Source organism: Aythya fuligula, chromosome 15 (genome assembly GCF_009819795.1).
Source record: "Aythya fuligula isolate bAytFul2 chromosome 15, bAytFul2.pri, whole genome shotgun sequence".
NCBI lineage: Eukaryota > Metazoa > Chordata > Aves > Anseriformes > Anatidae > Aythya > Aythya fuligula.
The window spans coordinates 3,102,240-3,126,940 of record NC_045573.1 but is presented as its reverse complement, the minus strand read 5'-3'; the positions used below and the strand labels follow the sequence as shown (position 1 = coordinate 3,126,940).

General features: G+C 55.5%; 3 protein-coding genes across 7 annotated transcripts in view; 1 reads left to right on the top strand and 2 right to left on the bottom strand.

The window, feature by feature from the left end:
- The first annotated feature begins 5,085 nt into the window (after nt 1–5,085).
- On the top strand, nt 5,086–8,998 carry MED9 (mediator complex subunit 9). Its single transcript, XM_032197854.1, has 2 exons — nt 5,086–5,249; nt 8,165–8,998. Exons 1-2 carry the CDS (start codon nt 5,086–5,088, stop codon nt 8,379–8,381), a joined length of 381 nt encoding a protein of 126 aa, XP_032053745.1. The 3' UTR covers nt 8,382–8,998.
- Nucleotides 6,816–12,878, bottom strand: RASD1 (ras related dexamethasone induced 1). 2 transcript variants are annotated; one of them, XR_004253938.1, is made up of 3 exons: nt 12,519–12,878; nt 11,143–12,287; nt 6,816–6,825 (listed from the first exon to the last, which is right to left on the bottom strand). XR_004253938.1 is itself a non-coding variant. In XM_032197853.1 (2 exons), exons 1-2 carry the CDS (start codon nt 12,802–12,804, stop codon nt 11,737–11,739), a joined length of 837 nt encoding a protein of 278 aa, XP_032053744.1. In that variant the 5' UTR covers nt 12,805–12,878; the 3' UTR covers nt 10,943–11,736. The 2 variants fall into 2 exon arrangements, 1 of the variants encoding a protein (XP_032053744.1); XM_032197853.1 differs by lacking the exon at nt 6,816–6,825 and having other exon boundaries at nt 10,943–12,287.
- A 7,315-nt stretch (nt 12,879–20,193) lies between these two features.
- The window catches only part of PEMT (phosphatidylethanolamine N-methyltransferase), a 39,066-nt gene continuing 34,558 nt past the window's right edge, over nt 20,194–24,701 (bottom strand). For 3 of the 4 annotated variants that reach the window (XM_032197888.1, XM_032197884.1, XM_032197887.1), the window contains exons 6-8: nt 23,103–23,177; nt 22,389–22,449; nt 20,194–21,630 (exon numbers count right to left, since the gene is read on the bottom strand). In XM_032197888.1, coding sequence (XP_032053779.1) covers nt 22,395–22,449; nt 23,103–23,177 — 130 coding nt within the window. In that variant the 3' untranslated portion in view covers nt 20,194–21,630; nt 22,389–22,394. Of the gene's footprint in view, nt 21,634–22,388; nt 22,450–23,102; nt 23,178–24,701 lie in introns of all 4 variants that reach the window. The other variant, XM_032197885.1, reaches the window with a different exon arrangement.

Here is a 24,701-nt window from a genome sequence, read left to right as displayed (position 1 = left end):
CAGAAACCCACTGCTCTGGCACATCAAACTGTGTCCTTCAAGGCTGCCTGATTCATCTCGCAGGGCCCCTGTAAAATTTGCCTTCAGTAATCAGGCCAGTGATACCAGAACGGCATTTGCAACTGAAGCAAAGGACGGGCTTAAATCTTGCGTGGTGTCTCTGCAGCGGTGCCAAAACAAAGCGCACGCAAAGCCTATTTCCTCTCCCCATGCTTTAGGTAACCAAAGGGCAGCATTTTGATCTGCTCAGGCTCTTCATGGAACGGCTTTTCCTGCCGTGCTTGAAGGGAACCTGACAAACACATCAACAAAGCCTGACCCACTTTAGCAGAACAAGAACGACACCAAGAGAGGGAGCGGGGATTTCAATCAAGTCCTTAATGCTGTCCTATTAACACGTCCCTGCTACGTGGATCCGGATAAATTGATCCTGATAAATGGATCCAGATAAATCGATCCTGACAAGTCTGTTCTCTGAACAGGGCAAGAATTAAAACCTGCACCATGGCTGTGCAGGGCAGTGCTGCTCTGGGACCCACATATCCACATTCATAGGGACTCAAACATTTATATTGTCCCTCTCCAGCACCTTTCCAAAGCACGGTGTGCAGCTGGGCTGTCAGGAAGCACTGCTTGCCCAGGCTGGGTGCTGGGCACTGCCAGAGGCTCTTACAACATTTCTTCGAGGCTCTGCTTTCATGTCGAGAGCTCCAAACGCCGCCGCCTCACGTGTTTGGCAGCACGTGTTTTGTGACTAACTCATTGTTTGCAAATAACAGCAAGGACACTGCTGAGTCAAGCACACTGCGGGCGATACCAGCAGGGGCCCAGAGTTGATTTTGCCCAGTGGTAACGGGCACTTTCCTCCTTTGGGGGTGGGTTTGACACCCCCAAATCACACTCCAGGCTCTGCGGGGTGAGTTTTGCCCCTCTGCATTTAGTAAAAATTGAGGCTGGGAGGCAGCAAAGCTCAGAGCTGCCTGCACCAGGAGATGGGCCAGGCTGGGGGCTGCGGCCGGTCCTGCCGTGTGTTTTCCTGGATCCACGTTTCTGCGTAGCTGACCTTGTGCAAGAAGCTCTCCGCGCTCTCCTTGCCCACGCACTGGCTTGGATACCTCCCCTGGGGGGGGACTGCAGCCCCCCGCGTTTGCTCAGCGGTGGCGTGTCATCAGCAAACATCATGAGATCGCTGGACACTCCCCTTGACTCGTCCCCCTTCTCCCCCCCAAATTTTGGCACGCTAAAGATCTGGCCTTCAGGGCAGGGTCGATGTCCTGTGGCTCTGACATCCAGCCTGGAGCCAGAATGACCTGGACGAAGCCTCCTGTGCCTCAAATTTTCCCCACATGCTGGGCTTCGTTGGATGAGGAGGCCTCTCTCCTTCATGGTGGCACCTCCTGGGCCATGGGACGATGGACTTCTCCCCAGGGCAGCCCCAAGATGGGACATCGCCGAGTTCCCCTGGCAGTGGCTGGCTCTGGTGCTTCAGATGTGCTTGGATGATGCTCAGCTTATGGCCCCCTCATTCCTGGCAGCATCCCTCAAAGAACCAGGGACACCAAGGCCTGAAACAGGCCCAAATTTCCACCTGATCAAAATTAGGGGGATGCTGGGCAGGAATCTCAGCAGGCTCACAGCCACAACAGCAAAAAGCACCAATGTTTTCATGCTGCTGACCACAGCCACAGGCTGCTTGCCCAGAGGCCGGCAGGAGCTATAACTTTTTATTCCTATCACCCCATGCCAGGTGGCCACAACCCTGACAGCACCTCCCTGACATTGTGATACAGAGTTATCCCACCGCAGCAGCTTGGCAGGCCTTTAAACAGAAAATTTGGGTCGATATTGTGGTACCGGGGCAGGATGGAGAGATAAAGTTCGACACAATGATAGCCGGGCATTAAAAAATGATAACAGAGCTGGTGGCAATCGCACGGCAAGCTCCAGATGGACAGCAGAGAGAAAGGGGCCTGGTGAAATGCCAGACCGTCCTCATAAAAATGTCAGGTCATTGTAAGGAGACATCAGAGAGAGGCACGGAGCTGCATGGCGCTCTGTTAAATAACTGGTGGTAAAAGTCCCCCAAATTACCTTTGGAAGCAGGCATGAGATGCGATTTGTATAGAAATGACAGGAAAAAAAAGAATAATATTAGCTTTGCAAAGAAACAGGCAATAAGAGGCTCCAGACATGCTTTATTTGATCAGCTGTTTTTTTAGGATAACAGGTTAACCAAATGTTTGGGCAAGCAACGAGCTTATGTGATAGCTTCAAGATGTGGGAGATCAGGTGGTCTGGAGACATCTGCACATTTCAGAAACTGGATGTCCAGCAAGTGAATTATACAAAGAGCACAATCTACATACTGATAAAAAAAAAACAGGACAATCATTTGCACTCTGGGTTTATCACCGAATCTAGGGGGGAAGTTTTTCTTTTCATTCAACGCTAAGCATCTCTGTTCATGCTTTAGCTGCCTCACTAGGAATTTTCAGAGGTTGCTCACTCAAACCTTTCAGCTGAGGGTCTGAAAGTGGGTGAAAACCAGACTGAAAATTAGGAAGATCTGCAGAGCAATGACAGCTCCGTGAGGGAACAGCGGGAGGGACAGATACAGCCCTTCCAGCTGAGATGGAGACCCTGGCAGGATTTTAAAGTGATGTGGCGGCTGGAGATCATGTTGAGGGTGATGTCTACCTATTAGGAACTGCATTACAAGGACGTAACCCAGGCCATTGAAGAGTCACCCTGTGGGGATAAGGGTCTCACAGCCTGGAGCTCTGCAAGGGCAGGTGAGGATTAGGGCTGAGGTCCCTGCAGTCCTCTCCAGGGCTATGCACACACCAGTCATGGTATAGGCAAGAGGTTGACACTCAAATTGTGACCACGCAGTCTCATCCCATCAATTCACCAGCATCTTTGGTGATGGAGGAGCCATTGGCACCACTTCCTCAGTGCAAAACATCTTCTCTCTCCCCTGAACTTGCCAGGAGATGTGACAAGCCCCAAAGGATGGGAGTGGGTCACCTGAAGGAGCTGTTCCCATGAGAAAGGGAAGGTGCGAGGCAGGGACAGGGCTAAATGCCACTGAGATAAAGCTGCCTGTTCCAGCTGCTGTGGGAACATGTGAACCAAAATGGGAACTGAATGGCACAAAGAAATGCTGATTGACAGCGCTGTAGTTGTGTTTGAATGGTATCTGCATGTTGTCACCTACCCTAATGACTGCCTGACTCACCCATCAGAGGCAGGCATCCAGCAGCCTAGCAATTAACCACACTCCTCAATGAAGTCAAGGGGAGAGTTAAACCCAGCACGGTACAGAAGAAAATGACCCCCGTGAGGCCGAATTGAATCTCACTTTAGAAAAGCCCATAAAACAACGTGCAGTAACAAACCTCTCTGCTCAGCCCCATGCAAAGGACGCAGCATCCTGTACCTCCTGCTTGGCTCAGCCAAGGACCATAAATCCCACCAGCCTTCCCACAGGGATCTGCTCAGCAGGTCCTGGGCTCCCCAGGGCTCCTCTCACATTCCAGCACCAGTGCCCAAGCTGGGATCTATTCCTGACAGTAGGAACAAAGTGAACAATTGCATCTGCTATATTTAGAGCAAGCAGTCAATACTCCACGTGTACAAATGGTTACCAGCATTCTCATTTGATATATAAATAGCCCCTGTTTGCTTTTTGAAATAAATTGCTTTAAAGAAATAGAAAATTGCCTTCCCAGTCATCCTCAGCCTATAACTAACTGATGAGCACGGAGGCTTATTGCAAATGAAATATTATGTATTTTCTCAAAGCCAATCCAGGAAGCAAAACTCGTGATTATGTCTAGCATTATTATGGCTGCAATCCTGTGTATTGATAGAGCAATTTAAACATGGCAGCAGCAGTTTGCTGAAGCAAACTCGGAAGACTGTGGTACTGAGGGGCACCATCCCCGACCTCCTGGCTTCCAGGCAGGGCACCCTCAGCAGCCACCTCCTTCACCTGCAGGTCAGGCATGCGAAAACCCCATTTCTTTCCCCTCTCCCAGCTTTATTTCTTTCCCCTTTCCCAGCTTCATTTCTTTCCCCTTTCCCAGCTTCATTTCTTTCCCCTTTCCCAGCTTCACTCAGGTCCCAGCCCTGGCACCAGATTTCTGTCTCTGTCCCTCCAGATTCCCCCATTTTCAAGCTCCAGCTCTCTGCCAACATTTAAGTTTTCCATCCCTCCGACAGATACACCCAGTGCTTCTTCCCTCACACAGAAAGCCAGCTCTTGTGGAGGCATCTCTGGGTAAGGTGTTACAAAACAGCGCACCAGCCACCTCGATGCATTGTCCTCAGTTAGGTTAAAGTTAAACTAAGGACAGCGGTTAATGAAAAAACACAGCAGAAAGCTGAGATCTTATGGACACAACCAAACCCTGCTGGGGTAGAAGGGTGCAGTGGTTACTGATTTATCACAGAATAACACAATTCCTCCCGCAAGGCTCAGCGGGAAAGGCAGGGACGCAGATGGGCTGGGGACACCCCCAATCTGCTGATGATCAGTGCAGATTGTGGGGTGTAGAGCTGGGAGAACAGCCCCAGAGCCCGGCGTGGGTTGGATATTAGGAAAAACTTCTTTACTTAAAGGGTTGTGAGGCGCTGAAAGGGGCTGCCCAGGGAAGCGGTGGAGTCACCATCCCTGGGGGTCTTTGAGTGATGTTTAGATGTAGTGCTTGGTGATACGGTTTAGTGGAGGGCTTGTTAGCGGTGGGTCAGAGGCTGGACTACGTAAACTGCTGTGATTCTTTGACTGGATGATTTTGGAGCTCTCTTCCAACCCATATGACTGTACAACAGGCCCAACTCCAGCCTCACCCACGGGGCCTTACCGCAGGCCTCAGCGCAAGGCCCCAACCTCCAGCCCGGCCCCCAGGCTTCACCCCCATGCCCCCGGCTCCCCTCCCAACTCCAGCCCCGGGCTCCAGCCCCGTTTCCAGGCCCCAACCGAGCCCAGGACCCGGCGCAGGCCCTGTCCCCGGCCCATCCCCGGGCCGAGCTCCGCCCCGTGCCGTCACTGAGCAGCGCCGCGGCCGCGGGCTGGGGGCCGCCATGGCCTCGGGGGGCGCCGCCGCCTCCGCCACCGCCACCCGGGCCCCCGCCGAGGAGCCGCCATCGGCCGAGCCCCCCGCCGAGCAGAAGCCGCCGCCGCCTCCCCCTCCGCCGGTTCAGGAGGAATTTTCCTTCCTGCCGCTCGTCCACGACATCATCAAATGGTAACGGGCTGCGGGGAGCCGGGTATGGAGAGCCCCGGCTGGGGAGCGGGGCAGTGGGGTGCCCACTTTTTAAGGATCCTTCTCGGTCCCCTCAGCGTCTCCCCTGCTCTCTGCCTCCTGGTTGGGGTTGTGGGAAGGGTGGCACACCCGTACCGGGCGCTGTTTGGGTCACCGAGGTGGTGCCCGGGTGCTGACACCCAGGAGCAGGAGCAGGGCGCTCGTGCTGGGTCATTGCTCTGCGTAACCCCGCTGATAATGGCCCAGAAGGTACAGGCAGTCCTGGAGCAGCAGCACAGGGTGTTTCTGGGGTGTTGTAAAAAATGGGATGGTTTCTGCAGCCTTACAGGCTGAATGGATCGCTTCCTGGTTCGAGATCGGTGATTTATGGGCAAAGGATCCTGAAAACTGGGGTGTTTTGGGGCTAGGGTGGCCCCATCGGAGATGAGTTCCCAGCAGGAGCATGACACTGAACATCCATCCAGGGCCCTCCCTGTGCTCTCACTTGGGCATGGAAAACACAAGTTCCCCTGTTACCAGTTACGGGACCAACTGTGCTTTCCCTGCATGCTTATATGAGAGCTGAAGCTGCTTTGTTTCCTGGTAGTGCTTCACTTGTACCAAACCTATCTGAGTGCTGAGAGAGGTTCACCCTTAACAACTGTACCGTGAGAGCCATGGTAAGGAAAGACACCCCCCCTGCCACACCAGATGCAGGGCAGATGTGAGAACACAAACCCCAGCCTCAGTTTCCCCCCTGAGGCTGACCCTGCCTGAGCTGCCCAGACCACAGCGGGGAGCTTGACCCCGTTGCCAGCTGCAATCCTGTGCATAAGCAAAGCGGGCAGGAGCCCCGTGCCGAGACCTCCCAGCCTGCGATTTGTCACCGAGCAGGTCATGACGACCCACAGATGACGGTTCCCAGGATATCCTGTGCCCTGTCCTGCCGAGCCACCCACTCCCACCACCCTGCTCCCTCCGTGGGGCTGGCACCTGGCTTCTCCATGAGCCGATGCAGCTGTGCCGAGCGGTGCTGTGGGCACACAGGACCGCAGAGCCAGGCGGTGTGGGATGTGCCACATCATGGCCCTGACAGATGGCAAATGTATTATCCTCTAACACTGGCACTAGACACGGAGCCCAGCCCTGCTGTTTTGACACTGACTCAGCCCTGAAGACACCTCACCTCCAAGGTGACTCGGTGTTCAGGAGCGATGATATATCGCGTAAATTTGCTTACACTCAAGGCCACGTGCTCTTTCCTGTCGTTTGGGTCCTGAGAAAGTTTTCCCAGGCAGGGCTTGCTGTTGTTTTCACCCTTGTGCAAACAAATGGCGTCGCCTGTGAGGTCCCAGCACATGGCTCTACCACTAATTGGTTGTGCTGGTGTAACCAGGAGCCCAGGTGGGATGTGATGGAGTGACACCAGTGAAGGACAACTGGGGAAGCCTGCGAGGGGTTTGAAGAGCTCTCTCCTTTAAGGGAGGTCCTCAATGTGCTCCTTCAGCACAGGCTGTGGCTGGACATCGCATTTAATCCTAGGTTATTGCAGGTGGTTGAATCTCTTCCCGCTCTTCCTCTCACCTCTGCCCCTGCCCTCAAAGAGGGAGTCGCTTCAATGTCTTGATCCAGCAGGGAAATCACCCATCAGAAAAAAAAATAATAAAAAAAAAAGAATTATTCATTTGGATCAACCACCTGGACAGGCAACCAGCCGTTCTCTAGGTGCAGGTAAGGGAATAAGCCTCGGAGAGACCTGGAGGGCCCTTTTAAAGCCACCCTGCAGCTCTCGTGGATTAAAGGCAGTGTCAGCCCATCCTTCCCCAGACGTGCAACGTGTGTGTGCGCCTGTATTTTTCCACTGCCGACCTGACCGTAGATGCCTGCATAATGGGGATACATTATCGGACCAGCTGCAGTTTTATTTAGAAGAGAGTAATGAATATTTTGTTCCGACAGCCTTTTGAAACGAACAGGACCATCTGGTTAAAAGTTTTGCTCTCAGCCATGTCACGATTCCCCAAAGTTATAATCAAGCACCTCTCAGCCCTGGTCATGCCAAGGAGGTTTATTTTTAGGGCTGGCTATTGAACGGGCTCCCAGATTTCAAAGGCCGTTAGAATCCCGCTTTCGCTATTAGCAGGCGCCCTGGAAGCTGAGATTTGCTTTCGCCTGGAATCGTAAAACTGCTCGCTGCTGCTAACGAAGCTGAGGCAGATACTAATGAGGGTTTGAGGGCAGACACTGCTTCAGACAGCACTGATCCCTGAAGAGCACAGAGCTGGCTGCAGAAGCAATTGTGCTGCTCTTAAAAAATAAGCTGTCGCTTCTCTTTTATTAGGTATACATCCCCAGAGAGTCGTTTTAAAGCTCCAAAGTGCCATTCTCTCTGCCATTGGACACTCTCTGATACTTTGGGGAACAATTTCCATTTTCTGCTGTCAAGCTGTTTGACTGCATTGATTTTTTGGATTACTTTGGCAACAGGTCACAGGCGAGCCTGAGATCTTTTTTTCACAGGTGCCTACACACAACACGCATGCATAATCTTACTGGCCCCAAAGAGAGAGACTGAAAAAAAAAACCAGAGTGAGAATTTAGCCTATTTTGTTGTAATGTTTTAAAGCTCTAAACCAACTCCTGACCGGTGGAATGGGACCTAAGGTAACTGGATTGTGTGCTGGAAATTACCAGGAAAGCAGTTTGTCTCAGAGGCTACCCAGTCCGTTTATCTATCTGTGGTTATTTTATTGTCAGAGGTGACTGAGGTGTGTGTAGCTAAATACCAGGAACAAAGGTTTCCCAGTGAATTCCAGTTTAAGCTGTGATTACACTGGAAATGGCAGTTCCCCCATCAGGCTGAAGGCACCTTTCCAATAGCAGGCGTGAATAGTGTCTCTGTTTTCTCTCCTCTGCAGCATGGACAAGGACAGCCAGGATGTTCACCAGGTGCTGAATGAACTCAAGAACAAGTTCCAGGAGATGAGGAAGCTGATCAGCTCCATGCCCGGCATCAGCGTCAGCCTGGAGCAGCAGCAGCAGCAGCTGCAGAGCCTGCGGGAGCAGGTCCGGACCAAAAACGAACTGCTGCAGAAGTACAAGAGCCTTTGCATGTTTGAAATCCCCAAGGAGTAGGAGGGGAGCAGCTCTGCTTGCGGGGTCAGGGAAATTTCTCCTGGCCGAACAGAGAGAAAAAGGTGTCAGAAGTTTACTTTTCTTTCTTACATGCTTTTTTTTGTCACATTGCTCTGCAGTCGTGCCTGTGGACCACAGGCATGTGACACTGAACCAGAACAGTTCTTGAGTGCCTCACATACGGTGATTACAGCGGTGTCGTCACGTTGATCTGCTGTAGGACTGTGTGTATTTATATATGCATCTCTGTTTTTTTCTCTCTGTGTGTGTTTGTTTTCTTTTTTTTTTCATTCAAGCAAGCAGGGGGCATTGTGTTTTCTCCTCACTAAAGGTCAAAATACCTGCTGGTTAAGTTGAAAAGGAAAAAGGGGGCATTTTCTGCATATTTTTTTTCACTTCTGAATGGACAAAAGTGGCCAAACATCAAAAGGGAACAGAAGAGGGAAGCCCAAGCTGTTTGGCCCTGCTGCTGGAAAGGGTCTCTGGGACACTTGGCAGTTTGTGTGTATAAAAGAGGAACGATTGCTCTCAGTTTTGTATGTCTCTCCCTTTCTCTGTTTTTAAACAAGCGGTGGTTGTGTCTGAGATGAGTCAAGTAAAGATTTAGAAACTCCAAACTGCCCCCTCTGTGTGTTCACTGAGTGCCTGTGGGCTCAGCAGGGGCAGGACTTTGGCAGTACAGAGGAGAAGTGCCTGGACCCAGCTTCTCTCTCTTAACATCCCTTTTTTTTTGGAAGGGGGATGACCTGGGAAAGCAAAACAGGCTGCCAGGGGCGTGGATTTCAGCGGGCTTTGGGTGCGTTGATCCCCTACATCTGCCTGGGGGAGCACAGCTTGTAGGCAGTACGCTGGGCATCCTCCTCCTGGAAGAGAAGAAGGGAAAGCAGAATCGAACCAGCAGGTGTAACACAGCAGCTTTCGCTTGTTCTGTAAGTGACAGAAGTCAGGCCCAACAGGATGGGGCAGATCCGTATCTTCAGTGCTCCAGGGGCTTCCCACAAGTGCAAATATTGGAGTGGCTTGAACGTTTGCCAGTGGCGGGTGGAAAGCTCTCGAACGCGGTATTGTGTTCGGATGGATCCCAGAACTCCCTGTCCTCTGTCCTCCCGCTGCTAGCGGTTACGGTGTCGGGTGACAACCTGGTAAGCAGCACGGCATCTCAGCCCACCAACAAATCTGTGAGGGAACCTTTAATCTCCCGGCTCTCCGAGCTACGCTGAAAGAAGGCGCACGTCAGCAGTGGAGGAGTGGAAAACCACGCAGGGAAGCACAGTATCTGTTGAGAACCAGCATCTGAGGGCCGGTAGCATTCGTGCCCTCAAAAGAAGAGAAGCAAGATCTGTTTGGGTATGGTTTTGCTTCCCTAAGCCGAGAGGCAGGTAATTATGCTCGCTGGGAGCTGGGATGGTTGCAGCTCACCTGTAGCCTAGAGATTGCTCTGTCCCCACCGGAGTTGCTTTACTAGTAATTTCTTTGGGACGGTGCCAGCGTGTAAACTCTGAGCAAAGCAGAACAGCAAGATAAACAAAGCACAATGTACACGCTTTTTATTACCGAAATTACCTTTCTGCCAGCCGTTGCCTGTCCCAGTTCAATAAATTCTTCTGTCTCATGCCTGGACGGAGGTTTCCCTTTTTTTGCCAGTTGCTGTTCCTGAGAAACCAGGGCGTATGAAGAGCTGGAAGAAACAAAGTGTTTTCCAAAGAAATGTCTGGCCTTAATACAGGAACAAGTTAACTCTGTTAACTTGAATCCAAGTTTTAGACTAAAACTGAAGAGGTTTTGTTTGCAATCTCACTCACCCACCTTACTTTTATGGCTTCAGTAGAATTTTTCCTCATTAATATGTACTAAATGTAAGTCTGTTCTGCAACTTGAGGGCGGAATGGGGTTGCTGAAAATGATCTGGAACAGAAACAGTCTGCTTCTGAGAACCCGAAGCCGGCGAGAGTGCCTCTTTGAAGAGCTTTCACCTTATCCTTTCACTTCCAGCAATGGTTGCTGTGACTTATTATTACCAAGAGATTAAAAACCATCAGATGCAGAGGTGACCTTTCAAGCAAAGTACTTCCTTTACTCATGTTGCAAAATAAAAACAATATCCTGGACGGGGCGCAAATGAATCAGTCTCTGTTGACATCATTAAAGTGTGTTTATTTAACCGGGAAAAGGCATGAAACACAATAAGCTCTTTATAATTAAATGATGTCATTTGCCTCGGTTTCTGCAGTGAATGACATGCCAATGCCCGGCGTGTCATGGAGTTGACAGGATCGCAAATCAGCGTTACCCAGTGAAGTGAGGAAAGAGTTCTGGCTCCGTGACCTGCTTGAGTAACAGCCTGCGTGGCCCCTCGTTACCCTGTGTGGCAAGAAACCGGCTGCTTTCAGAGACAGAAACCTTTGCACTGGGAGTCGGGGAAAATGGTGTAATAAAGGGATTGAGCTGAGAGGCGACTTTGAGCCCCTCGGAGCTGGGCTCGGGTCTCGGTTTGACAGGATCTGGTTTTGCTTTGGGGACCGGCAAAGAGAAAAAAGCAGACCCACAAGTGTCATTTGAAAAAGAGTTTTTTTTTTTTTATTTTGTAGAAAAAATAAAACATCAAGTTTCACCCACGGTAGAAACACTTGAAGATTTTTTTGTTCATGTCAGTGACAAGCAATACCTACATAAAGTGCCTATTATGTTCTCATTTAAAAAAACCCTTCCCACTCCCCCCCGCCCCCCCAAATCTTGCAAATCAGACAAGACAAATGTAAACAAGAGTCAGTTTTGGGTCCATTGGGGCTGTAACTCCGCAACGCCTTTGCAACAGCTTAGGAGTGTCTTCTGCACGTGTTTTGCAAACACAGACAAACACACGACACAGAGCCAGAGTCCGTGCACAGCTTCTCAAGTAAAAACAAAACGAAACGAAACGAAAACAAACCCCAAGCCCCAAGTGGATTCTCACAGGTCTCTGCCCTCCCTCCTGAGAGCGATGCCCTGGCCCGAGGCTGGGCGTTTTGGGAGGGAAAGAAACACGAGGTCTGCGCCCTCCGGGCTCATCCTCCCTCGCCACCCATCCGCCCTTTCTCCGTCTCTCTCCCCGGAGGAGACTGCTCCTGGCACCCCCCTCCTGCCCTCCAAATCCTCCCCCACCGCATCCCCCTCTCCCAAAATGTGCCCCGGGGGTGGGAGCTGAGGAAAACCGACCCACGGGAGGAGGGAGGCTGGGGAAGAAGCAAGTCCCTCTGCCCAGGTAGGCACCTGCCCACCCTCCTGCCTGCCCAAAGTCACTCCGGAACCGAGCCTCTTTCCCCCCTCCCTGCCTTCCTTCCTTCTTTCCTTCCTTCCTTCAGGTCTTCGGGGGCTCCTAGCTGATCACGCAGCGATCCTTCTCCTTGCCGTGCCCGCCGCCGATGGCTTTCTCCCGGATGTACATGAGGTCGCTGTGGACGCTGGGCCGGCGGGCGAAGGGAGCCACGATGCCGTACGCCTCCTCCGCGCCTCCCCGGCCGCCCTCTTTCAGCAGCTTTTTGCCTTTCAGCGCCTTCTTGTGCAGGATGTCGCAGTACTGGACCGAGACCTTGCGGTGCAGGTCGGGGCTCATCTCGCTGGGCAGCTTGGCCATGGCGAAGAGAGCCTGGAACATCTGGTCCAGGCTGCTGTTCTTTTTGGCCGAGATCTCGAAGTAGGCGCATTTCTTGGGGTCTCCCCCCACCAGCTGCTCGATCTCCCGGGGCTGCACCTCCCGGTAAAAGTCCCGGTCGCCCTTGTTGCCGCAGATGACCAGGGGCACCTCTATGTTCTCCTTGGTTTTGTTCTTCAGGCACGACTTGGTCTCCAGGATCTGCTGCTTCAGGCGCTGCACCTCCTCGAAGGAGTCCCGGTTGTCCAGGCTGAACACCAGGATGAACACATCGCCTGGGGACAAAGCGGGGACGTGAGACGGCTGCGGGGACGGGGACACACACCGAGACCCCCCCAAGAAAACCACACAGAGACCGGGGAGGGACGGACCGGGCAGCACCAAACCAAGTCACCCACCCCGTGCGCGCACAAAATCCCACCTCCCTCCTCCCGGGGCTGGAAAACCCATCTCCAAAAGGAACAACAACCCCCAAAACCCACCCAATTTCCTCCCCAGCCAAGTACCTGTGAGGATGGAGAGGCGGCGCATGGCTGGGAAGGGGTGGTTGCCCGACGTGTCCAGGATGTCGAGCTGGTAGACCTCGCCGCGGATGCTGTAGAACTTGCGGTGGAAGTCCTCGATGGTGGGGGTGTACTGCTCCTCGAAGCGGCCGGTGAGGAAGCGCGAGACGATGGCCGTCTTGCCCACCTTGGAGGAGCCCAGGATGACCATGCGGTAGCAGTTCTTGGCGGGGATGCTCAGCTCGGCCTCGCTGGGACACATCTTCTTGATCATCGCTGCCAGTTTCATTGAAGCCGGCGAAGGCGCGGCTGGCGCCGAGAGGACGAGGGAGAGGAGGAAGAAGAGGATGAGGAAAGAAAAGCCAAGGGTGCCCGGCTGCTCAGCACCTCTCCCCCCGCTAGGAAAGGGCCGCTGTGAGCTCCGCACGGGCTCCGCCGCCGCGTTATATGGAGGTGGCAGCGACCGCCCCTCGGCGCGTCACGGCCCGGGGCGGCGGCGGCTGAGTCAGCGCCGGCCCCGGCCCCCCCCCCTTTTCCCCGTCCCCCCCCCCGCCCCGTTCCCATTCCCGTTCCCGGTCCTGCCCCGGCTCCGGATGCTGCAGGAGCCGGGGAGCCGCGTCCCGACCCCCCCTTCCCCTTCTCAGGGTCCTGGGCAGCAGGCGGAGCCCCCCCCTCTCCGTGCGCCCCGGGCAAGTCCCGCACGGATGGCAAAGTCCCGCAGGGATTGGGGCGCTTTTGGGGTGCCGGGGGGAGAGGGGAGGTGGTGGCCAGCTCGGGGATGCAGCCCCGAGAAGGAGGGCTTTGGGTCGGGCTTTGTGGGGAAACCCCAATCCGAACACAGTCCCAGCCCGACCCCAGCCCCAACAGGACCCCATCCTCATCCCCAGCCCTACCCCAGCCCCAGCCCCATCCCCAAAACGACCCTATTCTGACCCGAGCCCCATCCTGACCCCAGCCCCATCACCAGCCCTAGCAGAACCCCATCTCCAGCCCCATCCCTACCCCACCTCCAACCCCAACACGACCCCAGCTCTTCCCCAGCCCCATCTCCAGCCCCAGCCTGCCCCCAGTCCCATCCCCATCCCAGCCCCATCCCCAGCCCTACCCCATCCCCAACCCCAACACGACCCCATCCCCATCTCCAAGACGACCCCAGCCTCAGCCCTAACACAGCCCCATTTCTACCCCATAACCATCTCCAACCCCAAGAAGACCCCATCCCCAACCTGCCCCAATCCCCATCCCTACCCCATTCCCATCCCTACCCCATTCCCTTCTCCATCCCTACCCCATCCCCATCCCAATCCCTATCCCATCCCAATCCCTATCCCATTCCTTTCTCCATCCTTACCCCATCCCCATCCCGACCCCATCCCCATGCCCACCCCATCCCATCCCCACCCCGACCCCAGCCCCAGCCGCCTGCAGCCCCGGCTGCTCCCACTAGAGCGCGGCCGAGGGCCCCGCCGCCGGCCCCGGGCAGCGCAGCGGCAGCAGCCGGGCAGGGTCGGGGGCTGCTGGGCCCGGGACACAGCCGGAGAGGGGAGAAAAAGATGCTGGCAGGGGGGGCCAGGGTGGGTTTGGGGCGGTCGGGGCTCGCTGGAGCCCCTATACTGCGCGGAGAGCTCGGCGCGATGGATGAACGGGAGACGGGGCGCAGGGAAAGGCGAGCTGGCAGCGAGCTGCTGAGAAACTTGGAATCAAAGCACCTCTGAGGAGCCAGGAGTGAAAAAAAAAAGTGCAAAAGTTGGTGCTTGAGCACGGCTCGGAATGGCAGAGCCCTGACCTACAGCACTGCGAGGGAGCTCGGGGTGGAGGATGGGGATTTATGGGGCACGGGGGCGTTTCACCAGCCCTGCTTTGGAAATGGATGCTGCTGAGTTTACGGGCTCCTCTGAGGGTGTTCTCACCCCTGGAGGTTGATTTGAGCACCTGAAAGCAATGCAGGGGAGCTGCAGGTGCCCCTGGGGTGGGAGCAAGGAGCAGCTCCAGCCCCTGGCAGCCCCACAGCGAAGCCACAAGGAGAGGTCGGGGAGGGAGAGCTTATCGATCCGGGTGTGAGACAGCAAGGAGGCTTAACAGCCGCTTCTGAAGCACAGATGCATCACCCCCAAATAACAAAAAAGATCATTTAATTGAAGCAGTTGAAGGAAAACAACAGGACGAATAGGAAGTACGGACCTCTGGGGGACAGACAAATCAAATACCTTGATTAGGGTTTATTGTTAACCGTACAACTATTAATAGTGCTGGGAGTCGGTAAAAATAGCCTGCTCCAAGCCTCCTCTTAGGTTAGCAGGCTTCAGCAAATGGAAAATCCATTTGCTTGCTCCAAAAGGCTCTTTGGAGACAGCAGAGGCGCGGCTGCACGGGCTGGGGCAGGGGGCACGCAGGGGGCTGCTCAGGGAGGGACCCTAGGGTGCAAGGAACGGGACCCCGGGGCTGGATGGGCCCCGCAGGGCTTCATCCATCAGCAGAGGACGTGGGCACCGTCCGCAGCACCGGAGGCTCCTGCAGAGTCACGCAGAGCCCGAGGAGAGGAGCATTACGAGGCATTAGTCTCCGTCCCCCAGGATCATCTGGAAATTTGTCTGCTGCTGGAAGCAGAGCGCGTTTGCCAGGAGCCAGCTGCCTTTGATGGATGATAACGGAGCCAGCTCGCCGCAAGGCACAGCCTTCCCACGGCTCTGCCTGTGAAAAATCACCACCTATTTCTGACCTGACTGCAAACAGCCCGAGCCCTGCGCAGGGGCAGGTAAAACAGCGTTTTCCCCCCACCGCTGCTGTACAACCCACACGGTTTGACCCCGCCGCTTGTGGGGTGCCTGCTTCTCTCCTGCAGGACGCAGGAGGCTCTCTGCTGGCTCACGCAGCTGCTCGGTACAGCCAGAGCCTGGGGCAGGCTGCTGAGCACGAAACCCGGTGATCACAGGCACCTTTTTCTGGAACTAAACGTGTTCAGCACCGATCAATCCCTAGCTTCTTGCTATTTCTATTTTTTTTTAATTTTTTTTTGCGCCCGCCCGTGCTCTCCAGCCGCCTGCTGATGAACGAAACCTGCCCAAAACAACCAGCAAGTCACCGAGGAGAGGAAATTCCCCGAAAGTCGCACGAACGTCCCGGCGACAGAACACGCAGCTCCCCAGGGCCCCTCTCGGACAGACTGTGCGAGCAGGCAAAGAGAGCTCAGGGCAGCACCAGCCTCTGCAGGCATGGAGGAAGCAAAATGTACCAGAAAGCCTGAGCGTGCGTCGCACAGCCAAGCCCGGGGAGAGGCGAGCTGGAGGGATGCTGAGGGAAGGAACGATGGCATCAGCACCTGGAGCTGGGGTGGCTGAGGCTGTGCTGGCCTCAGATTGCAGCTGGATCCTCAGGGTGCAAGGGAGGAAAGAGCCCAGAACAGGACAGCCTGTTTGTGCCTTCCCCCGGCACATCCAGCACCCCAAACCCCTCCTGGGCTGCAGAGCAGATCCGACAGGAGCTCCTTATCTCCTGATATCCGCACCGGGGCTTCGCACCCCAGCTCCCAAATTCCTGCTTTCCCCTCCCAGGACAGGGCCGTGTTCCTCAGAACGTGCCCATCTCCCCGTTTTCTCAGCTCCCCAGCCTGCAGCTCGCTCAGAAATGATCACCGTGGGCTGAGCACTTCCCAGCAGCTGCTGGAGGCCAGCGGGGCCATGAGGGCTCCAGCTCCTGCCCTGCTGCTCCCCTGGGACGGAGCGAGGAGGCGAGGGGAGCAGCTGGGGAGAGGAGGGATGGGAGGGCTTAGCTCTCGCTTTTCCTTGTCCCCCCCTGGGGAAAAGCATCTGATTAAATCAAGGCGCAGCATCCAGGGTTGCTATTAATTCCCTATATTATTAGCTTGTCTCGTTTTATTAAACCTCCTTTAAGGCTTCTCAAAAGCGGCCCCTAATTCACAATGTGTAATTTTCCCCCGACGAGGCGCGGAGCAGAGGTGGGCCGCTCGTTTGTCTCCTTCCGCCCCCCCCACCCCCTGCTTCTTTCGCCACGGCTTTCGTGGCTCTTGGTTCCTTTCTCTTTGGGAATATGATTAACAGAGAAAGTGAAAGCTGGAGGCACGTCTCCAAATCCCCAGATCCTTCAGTCACCCGGGTGAGAGCTCCGTGGGAGGCACGGCCGCAGCCTCATGTGCATGGGGCAGCTCTCCTGACCATCTGCATCCCTTCTCCCACCCTTTAATTTTTGCCTCTGGGACCCGTGTCTGGTTACGGTTATCAGCCCCGCTTCCTGACGTTGATGGAAAGCCACCCCGGAGGGATTTTGTGCAACAAACTCACCAAAACCCACGGCAGCAGCTCGATGCCTGGATCTCGGTGCGGATCTGAGGATGCTGAGGCTTAGAGAGAAATGTCACCGGTGACCAGATCTGGGCAGATACAGGCCTGGAATATAGGGTGTGGGGGAGATGGGGGGCTCGATGACCCCAGTGGATGCATCTCTACCGATTTCAGGGGGTCCCATGGGAATTGCAGCAGCTGCCAGGGCACTGGGGCAAAAATAAAAGGCTTTTGGAAGAGAGCAGAGCCCGAGAGGTAGCAGCGGTTGGAGATGGGCTTGAGCTGGTGGAGGGATGCGCAGTCGGTGTGGTGGGCACAGAGCCCGCAGGTGTTTGGTGTCCTGGTCCCACACCTGCCCCCGCTGCCCCCAAAACCCACCGGGGGTCACCTCTGTCCCTGCTGCAGGCAGGGTTCAGCCCGGGGCAGGCGAGCAGCTGAGCCCCAACGAGCCGCCCTGGGTAAACAATTGTCCCGCGATCAAAAAGCAGCATGGAAAAAAGAAGCACATTCCTCTGCTTCCCCGTGTGCTTTTGGAAATAAGAGCCGAGGATGATGCTCGCAGCCTGGGCAGCTCCGCAGGCTGTCCCGGGGCTGCTTTTCGGTGTGCTAATTAAAGAAAAACAGCCTCACGACTTGTCCTCTGGCACAGGGAGCGAGCTACCTGCGTAAAGCCCCCCCCCGGTGGAGGTGGGATGGGGTCGGGGAAATTTGGATGCTGTTAACGGCCCGGGAAGGGCGATGCGAGGGGCAGGGTGATGGTGGGCGAGGGCTGCTGCTGCTCCACGCTGCGGGGTCGTCCTGAAGCCTTGAAACAAGCCCTGGGATCGGAGGGACCCAAGGGGCTTCCGAGAGCTCCCCACACGGCTCCTGCTGCCACCAGGGTTTTGTTCACCGCCAGCACCGGCGGTTTCACACCTGGAATGAACTTCCCTGAGGGCACTTTACCCATTGAATTTCTACTTTGGGACCAGTTTAAAGCCCAGGGCTGTTTTCCCCGTGCAGCAGAGATAGAGGAGCCCGGTTTATTCCTTCCCCTGTAAGGACAGGGTCCGTCGTGCCCAATTCTCTGCACCAGGAGAGCCCTGGGGGAGCACTCAGTGCCCAAACAGCTCCTGTAAGACCCCATACCCATGGGCCCAAACCTCAGCTTTGCTTCAGCACCAAATCCCAACCCGTTTGCTGGTGCCAGACAAACCCACATCCCCCTCCTGCTGCACGGCTCAGCCTCTGCATCGGGAATCAATGCAGCAGCACCTCCAGAGCCCCCATTAACCCTCGTCCCCCCCCTCTCCACCCAAACACCACAGCTTGCAGGCTCAGGGGCCGGGCCTGGCAGGACCCCACAGGGATCGTGACTTCTCCTGCAGCCCCAAACCTCCTGCCAGCTCTGCTGATGCGCGAAGCGCTGCCCGGGTTGCGCCGTGTGTTTGTTCTCTGTTACTGGCTGACGCTGTTTGCTCTCCGTGTACGGGCCGATGGCCTTTCCTCCCCCAGGTGAAGGAAGTGCAGCTTCGCTGGACGAAAGCAAACACGGGGTAAGGGTGGGGGATGCAGAGCGAGGGGCTTTTGGGGCCGCGGACCCAGCTCTGCCTCGCCCCGGTGCCGCGGCTGCCTTCAAGGAGAGGGCGGCAGGATGCAGCCCCCACGTTCAGCCCGGCAGCCCTGGGCAGAGCTCAGCGTGGAGCTGGCCCTGATCCCCCCAAAATATCACATGCGGTTTTATGCCCTCAATAGCACGAGCAAATGCTCCCATGCATGTGAAGCACGTGTGAAGGAGGCACGCAGGGGAAAAACCCCGGTGATGTGTGACAGCGGTGCTGTGGCTGCTGGGTCTCTGCTGCTGCCAAAAGGTGACTGGGGGCTGGACGCGGTGACCTGGCTGTCCCTGCCAGGCAGAAGTTGTCATTTAACCAATTTCTCCTTTTTTTTTTTCCCGGTGTTTGCGCTGGGGAAACGTGCGGCGCACAGAGGGATGCGTTATCTGCCGCCTCTGCGCACAGCCTCGCGCGCGGCTCTGCCCAAGGCTACAAACAAACCCCGCTGCCAAGCTCAAACAACCCAGCAAGCCCCGCGCCGCGTTTCCAAGACACAAGGATTTGGGAACGATCCCAGGCCCACCTTTGCAGGGACCCTGCGTGGTGTTAGGGTGCTCCTGCAGAGCCGGGGGGACGTCCTGCCCCTGCTGGCACTGGGACCAGCTTGTCCTTAGGGTCAGGGAGCCCCGGCCAGTGGGGCTGTGCCCTGGGGAGCCAGGAGGATGCCAGGATGCTATCGTGGCACAGAAATAACCCAGGAGGGATTTTTTTTGGTGCTTTGAGGCCTCAGCTTTGGAAGCAGCAGGAGTCTCACAGCCTGGCTTGGAGGCCAAATACCACGCGTGAATAAATAATGGTTCCTCGGGGCTCTCCTCCCCGTGGCACAGCACGGCACATGGTGCTCACTGCTGAGAATGGGTCCCAAACAGAATGAATCCCCCCAAAAACAGCAGAAAGGGAGGCTTGGGGTGTGTAGGTGGGTCTGAACATCACAATTAAGCTCCTTGGTTTTGCTTTAGGGAATGGAGCAGACGTCTCCGAAACGCCAAATCCCAGCTTCCCAGCAGGCAGAGCCACGTCTGCAGACACGGGACGCGCTCACCCACACCGGCTGCTGTGGGGAAAGACCCTAAAAAGGGTGACAGAGCCAGCACAGCCCCAAAAAGCTTTGTGAGATGAGAGTGGGGAGGGCTGGGTGTGAAGTGGCAGATTCGGGGACGGGGTCTGTGACATGCTCCCAGCACAGCACCAAGCCCCTGTGCTTTTGGGATGCCACCAGCTTGCGAGGAGAGCGGCTGCATCAGCGGGGTGTGTGGTGACAGGCACCCACCTGGGGGGCCCAATGCTGTTTTGGGGACCAGGGGGGTCCTGTTTTGGGCTGCAGGGGGGGTCCCCGCAGCCTCGTGGCAGGACAAGGACAGGCGTACGCGCTCCCCAGCCCGGGAGCGAGACAGCACAAACACAGCCCTCGTTAGAGTAATCCTCCCCTAACGAGCACATGCCCCTTCGGTAAATACTGATTTCACCTATCACCGAATCTGAATTTATTTACATCAGTGACTTTGAGCCAGGACTGGCAGCTCTGACATAAACTGTCTGCATAATGCAACGCATCCTCTCCGCGCTGGTTGCTATGGGCACTGGGCTGTTTGAGCCTCTGTCTATAAACATTAACCGCGGAGGGGATGTGGAAACTTGGCTAAAAATAAAATACTATACCCCAGTCTTCAAGGGGAAGGTCGCCGAGACAGAAATACAAGAAAATAATCCTTGTGCGATGGCTCTGAAGCGGCGAGGCACAGACACGGCGTCCGTGAGCGCAGGAAAAAGAAACCGGGGCCGGGCTGAAAAGAAACCGACACTTTTAATTCCCGTTGAGCGATGCCGGGAGGGTGAATTACAACCATGCACAAGCAAGAGGGAATTGGGCTGTTCTGAGAGAAGCGAGGACCCTCTCTGGAGGGGACGTCACGACATGGGGACGAGGCGCTGTGCCAGGGTGGGACCAGGACTGATCCCACAGCCCCCTTCCCCGCGCCGCCGTCCTCTGCCGGGAGCTTTACGCTGCTTTTTTGCTTTTTTTTTTTGGTCATTTACAGCTTATTTCTCATACTGTTCTGGGAATCTGTAAACACTGAGCGTGGGGCTGGAGCCTCAGCCCTGGGACCGTCCTGTTCAGGGCCGGATCCAGCAGCAGGGCTCGGGATGAGCCCAGGCTGTATTTGGTCCCATCTCGCGGGGGCGGAGGGGAAGAACCCCTTCCCAACCCTCCCTCCCGCCCCTGCAAGGCAGTGAAGAACAGCTGGAAGGCACTGGGTGGTGGGGAAGGGGGGCAGGAGCCTGGGGCAAAGCAGGGGATGGATGGGGTTTATCCCCGGGGTGCAGAGAGGGAAGGGGCACCGGCACGGCCAGGGCCAGGTCCAGTCCTTCTGTGGGTACCCGATGGGAACTGGCTCTTCCCCTTGGTCTTCTCTGCTCCCAGCGTGGTTTCTCCAGGCTGGGGCTTCCCCACGGGACAGCTGCCATCCCTCTGCTGTCCCCAGGCAGTGGTTTAGGTAGTGCGTTCACATCTCCGTGCTCTGCAGTCCCCTTTGCAAGCAGCACAGAGATGCTACAGGGCTCTGCACCGCTGGAAAACCGCTGTCGTGGTCGGGGAGGTTTCACTGCTCCGGATAAGAAGGGATTTGGTGTTGGCTTTGCAGCAGTTGCTCCTCTTCCTCACCTGGCAGCGTTTGAGAGCCCCGGGGGCACCAGGCTGTGCCTCTTTGGCAGCGTCTGCTTGCAAAGGTGCTGCGGGGCTACGGAGGATCAGCCCCTCCGAGGTGTCAGCCTGCGGAGTGAGCGAGGAGATGAAGTGAGCTGCCCCGAAAAGCACCGAGTGGCATCGCCGTCCCGAGCAGCCTGCTTCCAGTGCCTTCTGCACAGAGCATCAGCTGCAGCCGGTGCTCCTGCGTGCTCAGAGCTTGCTCATGAAAGACCCCCCAGTGCCCCCCGGTCCGGAGCTGGAGCTGGGTTGCTCTGTACCCTGCAGATCTTCAATAATCGGTGCAGGAGGAGAGGTCGGGAGGCCCTGGGGACCTTGGATCAGGACCCTCCAGCTCCCACGGGCTGAGCGAGGAGGTGCTCGTACTGTTCCTCTGATTGCTTCCAATACTGCAGGGTGCTCAGTTGGCTCATTAGGGGTTGCTGGGCTAATTAGTAGGATACATCTCGGTGGGAAAAGTGGGCAAATCGGACAGCGTGGGGAGCGCAAAGGCACGCTGCGCCGAGGTATCCAAGACACTGCTTTAAAAAAAGGCAAAGAGACAAAAAGAGGCTGTTAAGGACAGTGCTGGTGCAGCAGCAGCCTTGCTGGGGCAAAGGCTAAGGGGCTAAGCTCTCCAACCACCAGCAGGGAGAGGAAAGGGAGGTTTCCAGGGTGGTATTTAACCCCAGGGAAAGGAGCCTGGGCAGTAACGTGTGCATGCAGCTGGGCCAGGATTTTGCAGAAGCCTTTGGCCCAACAAACGAGCCAGGGCTGAGTTTCTGCAGTAAGCTGGTGTGAGCACATGCACAGAAATGCCCCCAACCCCAGCACGAAGCAGGGATGCCCAATTTCCTTGCAGTGCTGTAGGACACACACATCCTCGTACAACACCCTGGGCACTCACTGGAGCACCAATATCTGCTTTTTGGCCAATATCTGCTTTTTTTTCCGCCTGGTTTAGATCAAACCTGGAGCCTCAAAACTCCCCAGCAGCGTTCCCTCGCGCTGACTCTCAAGTATATGATCAAAACAGTTTGGGGGCTGCTGGTCGGCTGCCAGGAGGCAGACACAAAGGCTGCAGTGTGAAGCCTTCCCACACAGGCTTGTGCACAGATTTGAGGCTCAACGCTCCCGAGAAATGCAGGAAGGGCTCTGGGGAGAGGGGAAGGCAGGGCTGGGAAGGTGGGCAGCACTCCTGTCCCCATCCAGTGTGCCCAGAGGTGGGGGTACCCGGCAGAGCAGCCCCTCCGGAGCCCCCCTTGGTGAACAGAACACGTGTGAGCAGCAAACGTACCCGTCGTTACTTGGTCTTTGCTCCCTTCTGTTTCCTCCGGTAGATTTCTTCTGTGAAAGGCCTGTGGTTGGGGGACAGGAACGTGGGGAGAGAGGGGGCAGAGACACACGAGAGAGGGGCAGGAGAAGGGGGAGAAGGTGCTGGGAGCTCTGGGGTGACCTCTGCTCCTGCCTCGCCTCAGGGAACAGAAGCTGTGCCCCCCCCAACCCTCCTTCTTCCCTGAAAAGACAGAAGCCCTTGTACTGCTGAAGTCTAACCAGTACTTCTGGGAACGGTTCTGGGCTGCTTCAGCCAGGGCTGCCTGGCTACCGTGGCGTAAAACATCAGAGGAGCCCATCCGAGGAACCACAGAATGCAAGTCCTTCCTGTAGGGCCTCTTCAGCTGCCACAATGAGTCCTCGTCCTGCCTTCCTTAGTGCTTTTGTGCAGACAGAGGCGGGCAGCCGAAGGAGAAAAACCTCGCTTTGATAAAAATAAGCAAAGGCGCAAATGTTCCTAGAACTCAGCACATAGTTTCAGAAAGGAATCTGCCCATTATCAAAACAACTGGAAAACAATCCTCTGTTTTCCTTCTTCCCCGCTGCATGAATTGGAAAAAAAAAAAAACAAAAAACAAAAAACAAAACCCTCTCTGCTTCTGCAGTTCCCCGAAACCTTGGGAGCTAAAGCTGGTAGGAATAATTAGAAGCCCTCCACTTTTGCAGAGCTACTCACCCCTCATAGAGCACCGCAATTGTGTAGGAAATTGCCACTACAGCTGTCAGCAGAAGGCCAGCTGGGCTTGCGTGCCTGTTTTGAAAGGGAAGGAGAAGATCAGGTGAGTACATGGGCTTATGCAAGACCTGCTTCAGAAAGTGAAATGAGACATCAGGCTCCATGAGAGCTCTCGCTCGCTCATTAAACAGAAGTGAACAAAAGGCGGTGTGTTTTTGGTGGTTTTTGGTTTGTTTTTTTTTTTGTACTTAATGTTAACTGTCTTAGACAGATGTTACTTGGCAAAGCCTCTTCCCCAGCCGACTTCGGCGACTTCTTTTAAGTCTGATCCCCGCACGTCTCCGTTAAGAGAGCTCCTGCTTTGATGCTAAGTCCTGAGATTAGGAGGCTGTTTAATAGCTGAGCAGCTGCTTACGGACGGCCGTGGCGCCGAGCCAGCCTGCTGCAAGGGAGACGCCTGGTGTGCCCAGAAATACGGGCCACCCGGGCTGCAGGAGGCACCTGGCAGTGCATGGCACCAAACACAGCGAGATGGTGGCCCTGAGAGGGTCCTGGCTGGTCCCCAGGGCCTGGCTGAATGATCCTCACTGAGAGGGTCCCCGGGCGCAGCACGGGGGCCGATGCCACGGCCACACTGCGCTGCAGCGGTGCTCGGGGACTGCAGATGCAATGGGGGCTGCTTTTTCTTTTAGCAAGGGGGCCAAAAAATCCAAAAAATCAGAATTAACCCCATTGCCACGCTGCGCTGCCTGTGTTGGGGTTAATTGTTTGATGCTTGGCCTGAAAGCATCAGGGCGTGAGGGGCAGAAGGTAGCGAAGGCAGCCAGGTCCTTGCCATGGCACTGGGATTTCGGCAGTCTCCAAACCAGCTGCCAACACCACAAATTCCCAAATTCCCCACCAGGTCCCAGCCTCATCTCTGCAGCGAGAAACGTGGCTGTGGCCAGTCCATCACTTAGCATCAGCCCCCCCAAAGCATCCTGCCTGCATCCCATGCTTCCAGCCACCGTCTGCAAGCGTTGCCATTAATTAGGACGCTGCTGATTGCCTTTAATTGCTGGTTACAGCTCTGTGAAGGGGACAAGAGCTGGCTGTCAGCAATAAAATGTACTTAGCTGGTCTCTGGTGAGGATAAACATCTCGCTAGCCTCGTGCGAGGGGGCCAGCCCTGTTGGGAAAAATGCCTTCAGAGCAGAGCTCGAAGCACTTGAACCCTGCAGCTTCTGGAGAGGTGCACACACTTTTCACCCTTTCCACCGTTTTTTTTTCACCGTTTCCATGTTGCTGTAAGTTTTTTCCTCATTAGGATACACGGGGCAACATCGTTGTCTCCCCACCCCCTGCTATTACATGCTTAGTCATGTCTCCTCCTTGATTTGTATCAGAGGGAACAAATTTGCATGATTGTTTGTTGACAGCAAGACCTCTAATTGCATCATTTGGCTGCGGTGCCAGCTCTGATTTACACAGCCTGTTGCCATGAGTTAAAACACTTCCCCTACCACCGATACACGGAGCCGTCTCGAAACAGCCAACGCTCCATTTATCTTGGGGGGGAGAAATGAGGCCGCTTGGCTCGGGCGACGAGGAGCATTTGTG

What these genes read in the sequence shown, in the direction of transcription:
- MED9 (XM_032197854.1), top strand. Translation starts at nt 5,086, where the DNA reads ATGGCCTCGGGGGGCGCCGCCGCCTCCGCCACCGCCACCCGGGCCCCC. An exon ending in GTCCACGACATCATCAAATG is followed by an intron (nt 5,250 to 8,164) that starts GTAACGGGCTGC and finishes TCTCCTCTGCAG; the next exon opens with CATGGACAAGGACAGCCAGG.
- RASD1 (XM_032197853.1), bottom strand. Translation starts at nt 12,804, where the DNA reads ATGAAACTGGCAGCGATGATCAAGAAGATGTGTCCCAGCGAGGCCGAG. An exon ending in CCGCCTCTCCATCCTCACAG is followed by an intron (nt 12,288 to 12,518) that starts GTACTTGGCTGG and finishes CTTTGTCCCCAG; the next exon opens with GCGATGTGTTCATCCTGGTG.